Here is a 19,104-nt window from a genome sequence, read left to right on the forward strand (position 1 = left end):
GAAAACAAGTTTTAAAAATCTATTAACTATTATTAACTACTTCAAAAGATAAATAAATATAAATGAGCTCAAAATATAAACGATAAATTACCAGTCAAGGCTTGGTTAATACAATTATAAAATTTAAAAAAGTAAAGACAATGACACTTGTGAAGTATACACACTTCACAAGTTCAGTCCTAGAGAGAAACATAAAAGAAATCCCAATACCTGTCAGATCCTGGGTGAAATTCTGAAAGCAAGGAAGGTCGTCTGCGGAGCTGTTGTTGCTGCTGTTGCTGCAAAAGCTGTGATGCTTGACTGACTTCAAGATGAGAAGAACGATAATCAGGGACTGCAAATTCCTAGTATTAAAATAATTATAAATTAATTATTAACCAAAAAGTGCAAAGTATCATAAAATCAAACCATGCATAAATGCATGAAGGCAGTCATGGGCTACTACGTATGGCAAGAAACAGCAATGATGATTTCAACCCTTTACTTACCTAATTCCTTCCATTAAAACTAAAACAATCAACATTTTAACTATGTATCATTCAAAAGAATTCAAATTAGGGGGGAATGTGCATGGGAGAGGGTATACAGGGTGGAGGGGAGTGAAGGGGGAAAATGGGACAGCTGTAATAGCATAATCAATAAACTATATTAAAAAAGAATTCAGAGACTTCCGCCAAGATGGAGGCATAGGTGGAAACACTGTGCCTTCTCCCACAACCAAGTTTGAATACAACAAAGGTTTGGAAAAACAAAGACACAACCAAAAGACAGAAAATTGAATTATACGGAAGTCCGACTACATCTAACCGTTCAACGGGGATGGTAAGAGGGGCGGAGCCAGCAGCGAGCAGGGTCGGGCAGGACAGGGCCCCCGACCCAGGCGCGCAGGCAGACGGGAACCAGTTGGGGTGCGGGGCAGACCACGGGCGCATATTCGCACACAGTGAGACAGACCACGCAGGCCCCAGGGGGCGAGGGCTGACGGCGGTGGCACACTCGCGTGCAGTGGGACGAAATGCGTGGGCCCGGTGACAGCAGCAACTGCGGCACCGGTGAGGGCCGTGGAAGCAGGCGGCAGACAGGACGCCATAATCCCTCTTTGACCCCGCCCCCACATACAGCGTCACAACCCAGCGACTTAGTTGCCCTGTTCTAGTGAACACTTTAGGGCTCTGATCCTGCTATGGAACAGGCAAGAACAACCCGAAAGATGGCACAAGAAGAACTCAAAGTCCCAGAGCCAATAACTCTAAGCGACCAAGAAATTGCCAGCCTCTCAGAAGCACAATTCAGGACACTATTTATCAGGATGCTCACAGAACTGGTTGATTATAGTCACAAATTAGAGGAACAAAGTTACAAATTAGAGGAACGTGTGAGGGCTGGACTGACTGAAATGAAGGGAGATGCACAGGAAACCAATAGTGATGGAAAGGAAACGGGGACTCAAATCAATGGAATGGACCAGAAGGAAGAACAAAACATCCCACCAGAAAGGAATGAAGAAATGAGAATTCAAAAAAATGAGGAGAGGCTTAGGAACCTCCAGGACATCTTTAAACGTTCCAACATCCGAATTATAGGGGTACCAGAAGGGGGAAAGAAACAGCCACGAGTGGAAAACGTATTTGAACAAATAATAAAGGAGAACTTCCCCAGTCTGGCAAAGGAAATAGACTTCCAGGAAATCCAGGAAGCTCAGAGAGTGCCAAAGAAGTTGGACCCAAGAAGGAACACACCAAGGCACATCATAATTACATTAGCCAAGACCAAAATGAAGGAGAGAATCCTAGAAGCAGCAAGGGATAAGGGGACAGTCACCTACAAAGGAGTACCCATCAGACTGTCAGCGGATTTCTCAAAAGAGACCTTACAGGCAAGAAGGGGCTGGAAAGAAGTATTCCAAGTCATGAAATCCAAAGACCTACAGCCAAGATTGCTTTATCCAGCAAAACTTTCATTTAGAATGGAAGGACAGATAAAGTGCTTCTCAGATAAGGTCAAGTTCAAGGAGTTCATCATCACCAAGCCCTTATTATATGAAATGCTAAAGGGACTTATATAAGAAAAAGAAGATGAAAAATATTAACAGTGAAAGGACAGCAAACACACAGTTATTAACAACCACACCTAAAACAAAAGCAAACCAAGAAGACAGCTAGATCAGGAGTGGAACCATAGAAATGAAGAACACATGGAGGGTTAGAAATAGGGGGGTGGGAGGGGGAGAAGAGGGGAGAAGGCACAGAAAATAGCATAGAGGGTAGGTAGAAAATAGATAGGGGGGGCGAGAATAGTGGGAGAAATATAGAATCCAAAGAACTTGAGACACGTGGTTATAAACTAAGGGGGGGAGAATGGTGGGGGAGGGAGGGTGTGGGTGGAGGGGATTGAAGGGGGGGAATAGAACAACTGTAATGGTATAATCAATAAAATATATTTAAAAATTAAAAAAAAAAAGAATTCAAATGAAATTCTGTGTTCAATTTTGATTCATTCTTCTAACAGCATATTATAATGATTTCCAATTTATATTACTCATGTAGTAAGTTCTCAAATTCATGTGTTCCATATGAAATCCAAAAAAGCATGCCAATCCTAAACTCAAAATCAGTAAGCTGGGTCACAGAATCTATCTAGTTATAGATGTATTACAAATGAAGAAACAGAAGATCAGAGAATCAACACACTAGTTAAGAGTTTTCGCATTATTCCAGAGTGAGTGTGGTTTTTCTTTTTTTAAGATTTTATTTATTTACCTTTAGAGGGGAAGGGAAGGAGAGAGGGAGAGAAACATCAATGTATGGCTGCAACAGTTCCTGGGTGTCCCCCGCCGGGAACTGGCCTGCAACCCAGGCATGCGCCCTGACTCGGAACCGAACCGCAGATTCTTGGTTCTCAGTCTCATGCTTAATCCACTGAGCCACACCAGCCAGGGCCAGAGTGAGTGGTTTTATGTTTGTTTTCCTACTTTTCTTTTGTTGACTTTTTGCTGAAAATTCAAAGGTTCCTTGTCAAAAGAAATTTAGTAACACTAATAATCACAAAACTATGAAACAACCCCATTTTTAAGTATATACACATGGTAATTAAAAGAATATATTGCCCTGACTGGCACGGAAGTTGGCTGGATGTTGTCCTGCAAAGTGAAAGGTTCAAGTCCTGGTCAGGGCACATGCCTGGACTGCAGGTTTGGTCCCAAGTCAGGGCAAGCGTTAGAGGCAGCCAATCAATGTTTCTCTCCCTCTTTCTACCAAACTTACCCTCTCTCTAAAAATAAATAAATAAAAATTTTTTTTTAATTTTTTCTAGATTTTATTTATTTATCTTTACAGGGGAAAGGAAGGAGAGAGAGAGAGAGAGAGAAATATCAATGTATGGTTGCCTCTGGTGTGTCCCCTGCCGGGAACTGGCCCGCAACCCAGGCGTGTGCCCTGACTGGGAATCGAACCGCGATCGTGTGGTTCGCAGGCCTGTGCTCAATCCACTGAGCTACGCCAGCCAGGGCAAAATAAAATCTTTTTAAAAAAGAATGTGTCTATACACAAAAATCTGCACACAAATTTTCAAAGCAGCATTATTCACAGTACAGAAAAGAAATCCAAAGATCCACTGACTCATGAATGGACAAACAAAATGTGGTATACAGGTATCCCCCCCAACTTTTCAAAAGTTTGAGTTGCATGCTCCCTTTGGCAGCACATATACTAAAACTGGAAGGATACAGAGAAGATTAGCATGGCCCTGCACAAGGATGACATGCAAATTCGTTAAGTGTTCCACAGTTTATTAGGAAAAAAAAAAGTTCAAGTTATGCTACTTGACTTTACAAAAGGGCTAGTAACTATTCTCACTAAACAAAAGAAATCCAAAGAGGATTTTCATTTACAAAAAAAGGGCAAAAAGTGAAAATATCATTCAGTGTGTTTTCCTGGGAGCCGATGTAGAAGCAGTGCACACCAAGCAGCACAACAGGTTCCTTCAAACTCCTTCCCCAGGAACTACCTTCAGCATCTCAGCATCAAGCTACCATAGCTTTGAACTGTGTGTGTGAGCATGTATGCTTTATCTCAATTTATTTTATGCATCTGTTAGCAAGGTGTGTCCTAAGATTTCAGAAATGTCTAAGAACTCGTAAGGGTGTTATGCTTGGCATAAAACTGGACATAAGCATTTCAATGGTGGTGAACAAAATAAACATACTGTATGTGAGTTAAATTTGCCTGTGTCCACCATTCATATTATTTACACAAAGAAAGAATCTTGAAAGCTGCTGAAGTTACTATTGCTTCTGCTAATATTAAAGTGATCTAAGTCAGCACCTGGGAATGGATAAAATGGAAAGCCTACTGCTTGAGTGGATTGATGAATATACAAAGCATGGCCCTCCATTATCTTTTTTTCAATCCTTGCCCAAGGATACATTCATTGATTTGAGAGAGAGAGAGAGAAACACGGATTTGTTCACTCTTGTATGCACCCTGACCAGGGACAGAACCTACTACCTTTGCATATCAGGAGGACGCTCCAGCCATCGGCCATGCCATTATCTTATACTTAAGGAGAAATCAACCTTTTTAATAGGTTAAACTACACTGTACATTTCTACTTTATATAAGCTATATATTTATCATACCACTCCTGCTTTTACTATATGTTAGTGTTACTTTAGGTTTTATGTATTAGGTTATTTTGGAGATCTGGGAATGCCCAAAAAACTATCCATATAAGTTAATAGTAATTGCTTCTTTGCTTTCCACCATTTCAGCTTATGAAAGGTTTCATAGGCACAATCTACTACTGGACAGCAGGGGAACCTGCATTTATCTATACAATGGAATATTATTCAGCCACAAAAAGGAATGAACTACTAATATGTGTCTACAACATAAATGAACCTAGAAAACAAAATGCTAAGTTAAAAAAAAACAGACATAAAAAGCCATATACTATATGATTCCATCTATATGAAATGTCTACAAAAGGCTAACCAACAAGAAGAGAAAGTAAATCAGTGGTTGCCAGCAGCTGGAGGGAAGAGGGGAGTTGGAATTAACCACTACTCCATATGGGGTTTTATTCTGGGTGATGGAAAAGTTCTGGAACTGATAATGGTTGGCCAACATTGTGAATATACTAAAAACCACTATATTCTACACTTTAAAACAATGAATTTTATGTTATACAAATTGTATGTCAACAAAAATATTTTTAAATCATAAACAGATAAAATTTAACTGGTCAGACTGAAATATGGGGTAGATAAGTGATCCAAAGCCTATCACCATAAGCAGATAACAAAACGTAGTTCATACAAAGCAAGCAAAAATAAGATGCATCATTGAAAACTTAACCAAGAAAAGACACTGAAGACAAGACACCACTATCCAGAATTACATTCTCATAGTAAACAGCTAGAACAATGGACAAAATGTACTATTTTCAAATATCAGACAGTGGGTTCCAAAGGACTTGACTTCAGAAAAATGACACAAATGGGTGAGTCCTACCATAGTCCAAACTTTCTGCCTGAATGTGATTTACTAACTGCATCCCTGGGAAGGGAACCCAGAAAGTGCCCCACAATCTTAGTCACTGAAGAAACAACCATACTAGTTTGGGTAAGCCAGATGAACAGATTTTCTGAAGACTTCAAGAAAGAAGAATGTTATATAGAGAATGACTTTCTGAAATATGAATTTGAGTCCCCTTAAATCTTTAGCTGAGTTCCAATCTTTAATTGCATAGGAAAAGCATAGCCCAGTCTTTAAAAGCTAGGCTAAGAACAGGTTCTGATGAAAGAACAATTAGGAAGACACATAAAAAAAATTCTCAAAGCTAAAACAGGGCCAGAACTCATTCAAATTTGCTCTAATCAGAAGGAAGAAACTTCACTGAATACACCAGACATTCAGTAAATACCCCCCAAAACCAGTTTGGAAGTGGAGGATAAATTAGAGCTACAATAAAGATGACTCTAAGTTAGTACTTCCATGGTAGCAGGAGAGGAGTGCAGGCCCCAGTGAGCACTGAGCAGCCCCATAGTTGCTGCCTGTCTGGTTAGTTATCCCACTCCAGGAGGAGCCACAGTTGCTGCAGCTGACCCCATTCACCCTCATAACCATGACCCAGCACTGCCCCTCTCTCAGCCCTGCCAAATACCAAGTCCAGCGCCACGGGGCAGCAACGCAAAAAGAGGTGTCCTAGGCAGCCTCCCAACAACAGCGCCTGCTGATACGGACAAGAAGATCATCACAACTAAGTTCTGGGAACAGTGAAATGGTTGTAAAGAAGAATAACGGCAAAAAGTATTGGGTTGACTAAAAACTTTGTTTAGCTTTTTCCATAAGATGGTTCCAGTCTTTAACTTCATCTGAAACAATTTTGTTACACTGCACTGTGATAGCTATCTTATTAGTGTGCATTTTTTAAAAACTTATCAATATTGATGAACTTTTGTGCAACCATTTTAACACTGAAGATTCAAGAAGATACACAACATTTTCAGCGTATCATGCTTTATTTTAAGAAAGGTAAAAACGCAAAAAAAAGATTTGTGTACTGTGTGGAGAAGGTACTGTGACTGATCGAACATTTTAAAAGTGTTTTGCAAAGTTTCTTGATACTACTGACATTTTGGCCAAATAATCTTCTGCTGTGGGGCCATTTTATGCATTGGAAGATGTTTAGCAGCACCCCTGGCCTCTACCTCCTAGAAACCAATAGCAAGAGATAGCCAACATACTCAAAATATCCAAATCAACAAAGGTATTGGTAAAAATGAAAAATGTGTCTTCTTAGTTTACAGGAAAAGAGTTATGAACTTTTTGGCCAACCCAATACCTTCTCAGTGTAGGCAATGGAGAGACTGTGGTGTCTGATGCTGGAGAAAAAGGTGAAGAGGCAGCAAATGTTACAGGCCCTGGTGGACGTAACAGTGCAAGGTAATAAATATGCAGACTTGAACCACTATAGACACTATCCACATCGTAGGGGTCCTCCATACAATTACTAGCAGAATGATTGGGATAGTGAGAGTGGGGAAAAGAGTGAGGGATCAAAGAGCACTCCTGAAGGCCAGCCAGGCCCAACAGTGCCAGTCCTACCACAGATGACAATCCCCACCTTTCTACATGCAGAGATTCTAGGGGGGACAACCCACAATATCCAACTCTCTGGGTGCAAGAAGAAGTGATGGAAAGTGCTGACAACCAAGGGTGCAGGACACAGACTATGTATGTATTGGGATTATACACCACAATTTGGCAGGGGCCCTCCTTGTCAAATACAGCCAGAGAGGATGGATGGCAATGAAGATTAGGGAATTCAAGATGAGCCACCTCAACGTTGGTACTGCAGCAACTTCAATTACCAATGCAGACCACAAATGACAGAGACAAAAGCAGCTGATCCACCAGCTGGGAATTCATCTGCTCAGAGCTGACCAGGGTGGAATAAATGCAGGTTTATCACTGGCTTTCTACCATCATCTACATTAGTCATCCAACAAGAAAAAAAATAAATATGGAATTCCGGTGAGAAGAAATAAGCAAAAGATTGGAGCTGAAGAACTTAAGTACTTGCTTTTTGCCCATTGGCCAGATAACTAGGAGTAGCTGCATCATCTGTGCAGTATGGAATTTTTTATTATTTTTAGCTAAAGACATCTCTTTAAAAATTACAAGTGTTTTGTAAAAAAGCCTGATTTTTTTCATTATGCCTTTAAAGGTTTTTGAACTGTTCCATATCTGCTCAGGTTGAGATTTTTAAGAATCTCATTTTTAACTTCTAATGAAAAGTTTACAACCTTATTTTTTCAAAAAAAAAGTCAACAAACTGCAAGCACCTGTTAATAAAGGTCTTAACTACTTGGAGGGGAAAAAGACTACTTTAGACTTTCCCTAACAGCATTTAAAAATAAAACTCAGAAGTAATTTAACTGCCTACCAGAAGGAACCCAACTTTTTTAAAATAAACACAACAAAAGCCAGCACTAAAAAGTATAAAATTCAGTGTTCATATGCCAATAAAAAAATTAAAAATTAAATGTCTGCAATAAAAATTTCAATGGATAAAATTACAGTAAGTGGGAAACTGCTAAAGATAAGGTCACTGAACATGAAGCCATGGCAAAATGAAGCAAACAGCTAAAAAAAACAAAAATAACATGAACAGAGATCCAGGGACCTGTAGAATAATATGAAATATGAGTAACTGGCATCTCAAAAAGATATTTGGGGGAAAGTACACAGAAAAAATATATCTGAAGAAATAATGGCCAAAAATTGCCCCAATTTTATGAAAGTTATAAATTCACAAAAGCAGGAAGCATAGTGAATGCAAAGACAGTAACATATATATTCAAAAAACACCAAAAAGGCACATTATAACCAAATTGCTAAAAGCCACTGATAAAAAAATCTTAAAAATAACAAGAGGGGGAAAAGATGCTTATATATGAATACACAAAGATAAGAATGACCAAAGACTTCTAGTCAGAAACCATACAAGCCAGAATACAACAAATGACATCTTTTATGTAAAGTGCTGAAAAGAAATTGCCTTGGCCAACGTGGCTCAGTTGTTTGGAGCATTATCCTGTAGACCAAAAGGTCATAGGGTTTGATTCTGGGTCAGGGCACATACCCAGGTTGCAGGTTCAATCCCCGATGGGGGCACGTACAAAAAGGCAACCAATCAATGTTTCTCTCTCTTTCTCTCTCTCTGCTCCCTAATTCTTTCCCCTCTCTCTAAAAGCAATGAAAACAATCCTCAGGTGAGGATTAAAAGAAAGTGCTGCACTGCTTGGTATAGCTCAGTGGATTGAGGGCGGGCCTTTGAACCGAAGTGTTGCCAGTTGGATGCCCAGTCAGGGACATGCCTGGGTTGTGGGCCAGGTCCCCAGGAGGGGGCGTGCAAGAGGGAACCACACACTGATGTTTCTCTCCTTCTCTTTCTCCCTCCCTTCCCCTCTAACAATGAATAAATAAAATCTTTTTTTGAAAAGTGCTAAAAGAAAATAATCACCAACCAAGAATTCTGTATCCAAAGAAAATGTTTCTAAAAAATGAAGCTGAAATAAACTTTTTTGGATAATTAGAGCTGAGACAGTTCATTACCAAATTCATGAACTAAGTGAAATGACATTCTTCAAGCAAAAAGAAAATGATACCAAAAGAAAATCTGAACATATATGGAGAGGTGAAAGGTGAAGGAAAAAAAATATGGAGCAGAAATCAGTATATAAAAAAAGGAGTGAAACTAGATAAAACCAAAGCTTGTTCTTCAAACAAAAGAATCTATTAAATTGGTAAACAACTTCTAGCTAGACTAATAAAGAAGAAAGGGGGAAAAACACTTAACATGAAGATGACACCAAAACATTTCGAAGACACTGAATAAGGGAATAATATAACTTACATAAATAAATTTAACATCTTGAACAACAAAATCTATCCCAAAGTGAAAAAATAAAGACTATGAATTATAACTATTAAAGAAATTGAGTTCATAAGATAAATACTTCCTACAAAGAAAATTCTGGACCTAGATGGCTTCACTGACAAATCCTATCAAACATCTAAGGAAGAAAAAAGTATCACTTCTAGAGCCCTGGCTGGTGTAGCTCAGTGGATTGAGCGCAGGCCTGCGAGGTTCGATTCCCAGTCAGGGCACATGCCTGGGTTGCAGGCCAGTTCCCTGCAGGCCAACTCCCAGCAGGGGAAGCACGAAAGGCAACCATACATTGATGTTTCTCTCCCTCTCTCCTTCCCTTCTAAAGATAAATAAATAAATAAAATCTTTAAAAAAAAAAAAGTATCACTTCTACATAAATTCTGTCAGAAGTAGTGAATACTTCCCAAATTAACAACATTCTTAATGGTGAAAGATGGAGTGCTTTGATCAGAAACAAGCAAGAATGCTCACTCTCACCCCTTCTATTCAACACTGTACTAGACATTCTAGTGAATACTTCCCAAATTAACAACATTCTTAATGGTGAAAGATGTAGTGCTTTGATCAGAAACAAGCAAGAACGCTCACTCTCACCCCTTCTATTCAACACTGTACTAGACATTCTAGCCAATGCAATAAGAATGAAAGAGAAAGGGTACCCAGTTGGGAAAGGTAAAAGCAAAACTGTTCTTAACTCATATTACATGGGTAAAGGTAAAAGCAAAACTGTTCTTAACTCATATTACATGATCATCTGCATAGAAAATCTTGTGGAATCTATAAAAAGCAACTTGAAGTAACAAGTAAGATTTCAGGATATAAAATCAATATTTTTGTATGTTGTAGCAATGACCAACTGAAATCCAAAAAGCAATACCATTTACAATAACATCAAAAATCTGAATTACTTAGAAATAAATGTGACTAAAGATGTATATCTGTACAATGAAAACTCTAAAACATTACTGAGAAAAATTAATGAAGAGATATCCCATGTTCATGGACCAGAAGATTCAAAGGTCTTAAAATGTCAATCCTCTCAAATTAATCTCTAGATTCAATACAGCCCCAATTATAATATTAGCAAGTATTTTGTAGAAATTGACAGTCTGATTCTAAAATGTATATAGAAATGCTAAAGACATAAAATATTCAAAACAATTCAGGAAGGAACCATATATTTTATTTTAACTTCTAAAGCTATAATAGTCAAGGTGGTGTAAAGTGCTTTACTAAAAGATTAAATGTGTACATGGAAAATATATCAACAAAACAGTGGAGAGAACAGAAACAGACTTGCATATATTACAGTCAACTGATTTTGAGTAAAAGTACCAAAGCGAATCATTGGTAAAAGAATAGTCTTTTCAACAAATGGTTTCTAGAACAATTGAATATCCACATAAAATTTCAATTCAAAATAAGTCATAAACTTAAATGTAAAATGCAAAATTATAAAAATTAGGAGAAAGTCTTAATGACCTAAGTTTGGCAAAAACTGCTTAAATATGACACAAAAAGCAAGAAATATAGAAGACAAAATTAATAAACTAGGCTTAACAAAAATTAAAAGCATAACTCTCCAAAGGATACTAATAAGAAAATACAAGAATACTTTATATAACCTAAATACAACAAAGATATATTTTTTCTAAGTAATTTTATTTGAAATAACCAAAAACTGGGATAGGTAACTACATAAACAAATTGTGGTATAATCATATCCAGCCAGGTAGGTAAAAAGAAGTTAACTACTCCCTCAGCCGGGTAGCTCACTTGGTTAGAGCAGTATCCCAATACACCAAGGTTGCGGATTCTATCTCAGCTCAGGGCATACAAGAACCAACCACTGAATGCACGAACAAGTGGAATAACAAAACAATGTTTCTCTCTCTCTTCCCCCTCCCTCCCAAAAAATCAATAAATAAGATTTTTTTAAAAAAGTTAACTACTGAGATATGCCAAAACATAAATAAATCTCAAAAAAAAGTCACAAGAAAGCAAAAGAACCACAAATAAAAGAGTTCGCATGAAACTCAAGATAAATATATGACTAGGCAGTAGATCAGTGGTTTCCTGGGAGCTAGGGTTTGTGAGAAGTGGGGGAGGAGGCCTGATCTGGATGAGGAAAAAAGGGAATTTTCAGGGGGTGACAGAAATGCTCTATATCTTCACTTTGGTGGTGGTGTTGTGGGTGTATATATCTGTCAAAATGTGTACATATATTTAAGTTTTATTATATATAAGCTAAACCTCAAAGTTGATTTAAAAAATAAAGAAGCAACAATAATCTAGGAAATTATAATCAGATGAATAACACTGGGGGAGGGAGGGCATGCAACCAAAATTCAACACACAATCATGATAAAAATTCTCAATCTAGAAAACAACTTCTTCAACCAAAACAGGGCATCTACAAAAATTTGCCAGTAATATTAATCATACTTAATGGCGGAATACTAAATGTTTCCCTAAACAGAAACGAGGTAAGAATGTCTATGTCCACTCTCACTCTGTAAACATGACCACACTTAAATGGAGACCTCAGTAGAATTCAGCAGTACTCAACTATATTTTGCTGATAAATTTACTTTCTTTTCCTCTGAATGACCATTTCATTCCTTCAGTTCCATTTTTTCTTCAAATCTCTTAAATCCCTGTACCTGGCCCACATTGAAATAGCTTATCTCATATTTTATTTCTCACGAGGTAAATCAATCATACAAACCTTCATCTTCCTACCATTAAATCTCTCAAGAAGAGTGAGACCTTATTCTGGCCATCACTCAAAGGAGGCCAAGTTATCTGTCAGAAGCCAGCTTAATACTCAGCCAAAACTTGGAGGATAAATACAGGTCTTAACCTAGAAACTCAAGGTAACTGATAATCATCTACCAACAAATGCTACAATCAAATTCACTAATCCTATAACAAAATCTTAAAGAGTCATCCTGTCACATGTCTGTCATAAAGCCACAGCAAGAAAACAAAGATAATTAATCCCCAACCTTTAGTCCTCCATCTTTGGGGATGGTTTTTACCATTAAATATATATCCATATATATGACCAATTACACTTGGTTTCTAACCAACAAATATATCGAATAGGAAAAGTAAAGAAAAACACAAAATACACATGCAATTTGCATAGTATTTGTTCCTTACCTGCTGGTGCCGGGTGCTGGGAAAGGTGTACTGAGCAGAGTGGGAAGGATAACGACTTTGTTCTGTGCTGAATGCTCCTTGGTTGGGAGGATAACCTGAACTTGACATTATCAGTAAAGAAGTCCTCACCAGGCTGTGAGATCAAGTCCAACAAACAATCATGTTTCTAGGAAACCACCTAAACAAAATGGGAAAAAATAGAACTGATAAGAACTAAAGCACCAGGTGTACTTCTAATAAATTATAACTATAGCTACATAAATAAAATGACAATTGCCAGTAAAAGGTTTCCCTCATGTGTTTACTTCACAGAAGTTATTGACTTTTTAAAAATATTAACAGACCTTTCCCTTTACACTGAAAAGCGGTTCTTTAATATATCACAAATATCAGAGGTTACATGAAGTTGTTAACATCTAGGACCTGGCACATTAGCAACTGCTCGGTAACTGTCTGTCTTTCTATAAAAGTCTGAGAAACAAATATTATATACTACAAAAATAAAAATCTATGACTATAAATTTGCATTTGTGAAGAAGTCAACTGTTGAAAAGATTCAAGAGTATTTATAAAGTAGGCATTTGTGCAGAGGAAATATTCTCCTTGTTAAATAACTCTGCCCCAAAATGATAGCCTAAGAAGGCACTCATGGGAAAGCTTTCAAGAAAGAACAAAATAAGACTACCACTCCAAAGAAGACAACTGTCAATATTTGTGAAAATTAGAAAAAACTTACCCGATACCCTGAACTTGACAGTTTCCCCACATTTACAGATTTTCCTAGCAAGACTGATGGTGACTTGAGTGTGAGTTTTTTATATAATCCAATAAAATGTTCCAATTTTTGATATATATGCATAACGTAGTAAATCAGTATTTTCCAAATGACTAATACAGAATGTTACAATGAATGAAATGTTACAATACATGACTACTTATTTAAAGTACAAGATATTTTACCCCAAATAAAGTACATGACAAACCAATAAATGTTTATTGTGATAGAATATGAAAGATTCATTGACATGGTTTCAGATTCTACACAGCAACTAACTTTTAAAAAAAGTACTTAGATCTGAGTTAGATGTGGTATCAAAGAATATCCACAATTATCTTAAAAAGCTTTTAAAATACTCCTCCCTCTTTCAAAAATATGTCTGTGAGGTAAGTTTTTCTTCATAAATTTCAATCAGAACAACACATTGCAAGACTGAATGCAGAAGCAGATATGAGAATCAAGCTATCTTCTCTTAAGCTAGATACTAAGGAGGTGTGCAACGATGCAACTCTTCTGAACAAATTTTGTGTTTTTTTTAATTTTAGAAAATAGTTGGTTTTTATTATTTCTAAATGAATACATATGCTTAAAATTCCCCCATTTTCACCCTGGCTGGTGTGGCTCAGTGGATTGAGTGCCAAACTGAGAACTGAAGGGCCGCTGGTTCGATTTCTTGTCAGGGCACCTGCCTGGGTTGCAGACCAGGTCCCCAGTGAGGATGCTCAAGAGGCAACCACATATTGATGTTTCTCTCCCTCTCTTTCTTTCTCCCTTCTCCTCTGTCTAGAAATGGATAAACAAAATTGTTAAAAAAAATAAAATAAAAATTCTCCCATTTTAATGTCTAATGTTATATTTTAATGTCTAATGTCTATATATTACACATCAAAATATATAATCCACACAAACAAAAGCTCCTGGAGTTCTAAATTTTTAACAGTATAAATGAGTCTTGAGCCCAAAATGTTTAATGACCACTAGCCTAGAGAATTCGGTCAATCTTTAGATTGACTGGCACTAGGGTCCTACACAGGCCAGTCACACCCAAGTCCGTATGCGCACACTCCTTCTAGAGAACCTGCCCTAAATTTTAGATTTGATTTTGACACCATGGTTGTACAAGTGAACTACTCTTGAACTACTCTTGTAGACCAGGGATGTACCAATCAGATCTCTCTTCAGGAATATGGAATTGAGAACACTGGCTACAAGGAACTGAGTTGCAAAGTAAGAGTCAAGATAAGCCAAACACATGCCACAGAAGTTACAGAGGGAGTGACAATGCCAATCTAGACAGACTAGAGGAGACATGCAGAGAAAAGTGGAGCCAAGAGAACTTGCAGGCCTGAGACACTGCAGCAGTTGCCAGGGCTCCTCGCTCTTCATTCTAGGGTCAGTCCCCATGAGAAGCTGCTGTACTCCTCCTTTCCTAGTCCTTGGATACGTGTTCAACTGCCTACAGTCTTACAGCAAGTCCTCATTTACTAAGTGTAAGTGGAACTTTTATTTCTTAGAATTGTAAGATCCCAAGTTAAGTCCCAAAATAACTATACGAACCTTGCAAACAGCCCAAGTGTCATTTCCATCAACTGATCAATGAATAAGTAAGATCAGGTACACCCGTACAAGGGAATACTATTCTGCCATAAAAAAATAAAGTACTGATACCTGCTGTAACTTGGATGAATCCTGAAAACATTATGCTAAGTTAAAAAAAAAGCTAACCATAAACATACTTATTTTGTATGCTTTCCATATGAAAGTTCAGAATACTTAAATCTATAGTGACAGAAAGTAGATCAGTGGCTGCTTAGGAGTGGTGGAATGGGGAGGGAAGAATGAATAGCAGGTGATAGCCAAAGAGTCTGGGGTTTCTTCTTTTTTTTTTACTGTGGTGAAATACGCATAACAAAATTTACCACTTTAGCCATTTTAAGTGTACACAAAAATGTACACTTTAAGCATACATGTACATTCATATTGCTGTGCAACTGTCACCAACATCTCTTTCCAGAACTTTTCTATCTTCCCAAATGGAAACTCTAAAAACTAATTCCCTGTCCCCTTCCCACACTGGCAACCACCACTCTACTCCCTGCTTCTGTAAATCTGGCTATTGCTTATGTAAGTGGAATCATACAGTATTTGTCTCTTTGTAACTGGATTATTTCACTGCGCATGTCTTCAAGTTTTATACATATATCAAAATTACCTTGCTTTTTAAGGCTAAATAATATTCCTTTGTATTAGGGTTCCTTTTCTGAGGTGGTAAGAATGTTTTAAAATTTACTATAGTAATATTTTTACATATTTCTGAATATACTAAAAACCATTGTATTAAGCATTTTAACTGGATGAATTGTATGGTACACAAATTAATCTCAATAAAGCTGTTTTTTAAAAATTAGCAAGCTAAAACAAAACTATACAAAGCTATCACAAGACTTAAAAATTACTGTGCTGCAGTGTAAGTGAATATGTAACATAATAATATCCCCATTTTCATATCTTAAAAACTCTGAAGTCCACATGCATCCTACAATCAATGGCAGTTTATGGTTTAATTAGCAGCACTTTTTCTTTAATCTTAGAGGTAAATAACATTGTCTTATAAGCAAAGACATCTTTTTTGCTGAATTAAAGCGTTAAAAGTTACTACGTCCAGTAACTCTGGTTTCTGTCCTAAATCTTTTCCTGGAAAGCTCAAAGAACAGAAATTACCATTTGCTTTTCTTCTCTTTGTTTCCAGACCCTTAAGACAAGAAAATTAAGGACATTAATATCCTCAAAGGGATTTCCAATCTGAGGTCCTTTAAAAGACCAGGTAACATTTTTAGTACTTTGAAAAAAAGCCTAACAGAAACACTGAATTGCCCAAAAATTTCATTTGGATTTTTTCTGTAAGATGCCTCTATTAGCACTCACTTGTCTTTAACTTCATTTGAAACAATTTTGTTGCATTGTATTGTGACAGTTGTTACACTGTATTGTCACAGCTGTTGTATCAGCACATATTTTAAAAAACTTATCAAAATTGGTGAGTGTATGTGTAGCCATTTTAATATTGAAAATGAAAAAAATGCAATATTTTTGGTATATTATGCTTTATTATATTAAGGTAAAAATGCAACTGAAAAGCAAAAAAGATTTGTGGTGTATATAGAGAAGGTGCTGTGTATGATTGATTAAACGTGTAAAAACTGATTTGTGCTGGAGATTTCTCACTGGATGATGTTCCACAATTGGGTAGACCAGTTGAAGTGGACAGTCATCAAACTGAAACATTAACTGAGACCAATCAACTTTATAACACATGGGAGACAGCCAATAAACTCAAAATATCCAAATCAAGCACTTGTACCAGGTTTGGTTATGTTAACCGCTTTGATATTTGGGTTCCACATAAGCTAAGCAAAAAAAAAAATCTTCTTGATGGTATTTCTGCATGCAATTCTTACTTAAATGTAACAAAAATGGTCTGTTTTTAAAAACAAATTGTGACAGGCAATGAAAGTGGATACTTCACAATAATGTAGAATAGAACAGATTAAGGGGCAAACAAAATGAACCACTACCAACCACACTAAAGATGGGTCTTCATCCAAAGATGATGATGTGTATATGATGGGACTGGAAGGGAGTCCTCAACTATGAGCCCCTTCCAGAAAACCAAACAATTAATTCCAACAAGTACTCCTCCCAAATAGACCAACTGAAAATAGCACTCAACAAAAAGTGTCTGGAATTAGTCAAAAGAAAAATCAAAATCTTCTATCAGGTTAATGCAAGACCACATGTTTCTTTGATGACCAAGCAAAAACTGTTACAGCTTGGCTGGGAAGTTCTGAATCTCCCTCTGTGTTCACCAGACATTGCACCTTTAGATTTCCGTTGATTTCAGTATTTACAAAATTCTCTTAATGGAAAGTTTCAATTCTCTGGACTGCAAAAGGTAAGACTGCAAAAGGTACCTGGAACAGTTCTTCGCTCAAAAACTTTAAGAGCTTAGGAAAGATGAAATTATGAAGTTGCCTAAAGATGGCAAAGGGTAGAAAAAACAATGGCTGTACTGTTAAATAAAGTTATTGGTGAAAATGAAAAATCTTTTGATTTTAAAACTGAAAGAACTTTTTGGCCAACCCATACACATATATAAATGAGGGACAGAGAAGGACATTTTAAGTACAACCCAAAAGCACATATAAGGTTGGTGGTATCTTTATCAAATATATATTTTTTATTTTTCTGTACAGCAAAGACTACTTTAAGTGGCAAACCACAAAACAGAAAAAGTGCAATAGTGCCCTGGCTGGTGTAGCTCAGTGGATTGAGCGTGGGCCTGTGAACCACACTATCGCAGATCGATTCCCAGTCAGGGCGCATGCCTGGGTTGTGGACCAGTTCCCAGCAGGGGACCCACGAGAGGCAACCACACATTGATATTTCTCTCCTTCTCTCCTTCCCTTCCTCTCTAAAGATAAATAAATAAAAATATTTTAAGAAAAAGTGCAATAGCAAAATTTTGATACCGCGAATATGCATATATGTAGATATAATCCTTACAAATAACTAAGAAAAAATTATCACAACAAACATATAAAACACACATGATAAGAATATGGGATTAACAAGGGAAATAAAATTAATGAAGTCAACTCCATAAATAATCACAGAAAAGTAAAATAAAATCACTCCCAAAACTGAGAAATATTAAAAAAAATAATGCCTACTGTTGTTGAGAGTCTGGTAAAAAGGCACTCTTTTACACACTACTGGTATGCAAAATGAGTACAAATTACTTTCTAAAGAATGGCAATAGACACCATAAGCCTTGAAAATATGCATATCCTCTACAACAGCAATTCCACTTCTAGAAATTCATTTGATTATTCAGTACAGAGATACCCAAAGATGAATGCTTGAGGCTGTTTCTCAAGGAATTGTCCTAAACACACAGTATATGAGCTTAGACAATTATCTCTTAAAAAGTTTAGCTAATGGGAAATTTTATTTAGAGTATGCCACAAAAAGTCTGTATAAGAACATTTGGTTTTACAAATGTATAATTTATACATACCATTAGGATTCAATTTTTCATGTGTCTGTCATATCTTCACAAGATTTTAAGACCAAAACCAGAAGTGTCATATATTCCACAAATATTTACTGAATGGTACATACCACTCTGTATAAATACAGTAACACTTTTATAAACACTGGCACAGAATAGTGACCAAGATATGCCATCTTATTGCGAGGTGACATAGAAAAAAAACCTCATGAAATAGTATGAAGTGCTATAACTAAAAGAGAATCAGAGAGGAGGGGGGAGAGACATTTCTGATGGGGTGATTACAGAAGGCCAGTCTCAGAGAGGATGACCTGATGCCTTGACTTCTTGAAACAGACCCATCTTACAATTATTGTCCCAGTGCAATTAATTATGCTCCATTTCCTTTTCAAAACTGTCCCAGTTCTAAGATGACTTTTAAGTCTAAGCTTGAAAGATGACCCAGCTGACCTGGAAGAGATAACAGCATTTCCTGAAGGACTACAGAAACCCCAGGGCAAAGCAAGAAGCCTAAGGAGACGGTGGCTGAAGGCAAAGCCTGAAAATGGGGGTGGGGGGAGGGTGGTGATGGAAGGGATTTTTGCTGGTGTATAATTGGAAATTGAAATATCTCATTGTGTTCTAAATATAGTCA

General features: G+C 37.1%; 1 protein-coding gene and 1 non-coding gene across 5 annotated transcripts in view; one reads left to right on the top strand and one right to left on the bottom strand.

Annotated features, from left to right (window-relative positions):
- NCOR1 (nuclear receptor corepressor 1) overlaps positions 1-19,104 on the bottom strand; it is a 229,829-nt gene that overhangs the window by 181,571 nt on the left and 29,154 nt on the right. For all 4 annotated transcript variants that reach the window (XM_037068881.1, XM_037068883.1, XM_037068884.1 and 1 more), the window contains exons 2-3: positions 12,622-12,799; positions 211-344 (exon numbers count right to left, since the gene is read on the bottom strand). In XM_037068881.1, the coding sequence (XP_036924776.1) occupies positions 211-344; positions 12,622-12,729 (242 nt within the window). In that variant the 5' untranslated portion in view covers positions 12,730-12,799. The remainder of the gene's footprint in view (positions 1-210; positions 345-12,621; positions 12,800-19,104) is intronic.
- On the top strand, positions 3,684-3,789 carry LOC119002821 (U6 spliceosomal RNA). The gene has a single exon (XR_005069817.1). It is a non-coding gene; the product is annotated as a U6 spliceosomal RNA (small nuclear RNA).

Source organism: Sturnira hondurensis, unplaced genomic scaffold (genome assembly GCF_014824575.4).
Source record: "Sturnira hondurensis isolate 20B ecotype Veracruz unplaced genomic scaffold, ASM1482457v3 Scaffold0018097, whole genome shotgun sequence".
Lineage (NCBI taxonomy): Eukaryota > Metazoa > Chordata > Mammalia > Chiroptera > Phyllostomidae > Sturnira > Sturnira hondurensis.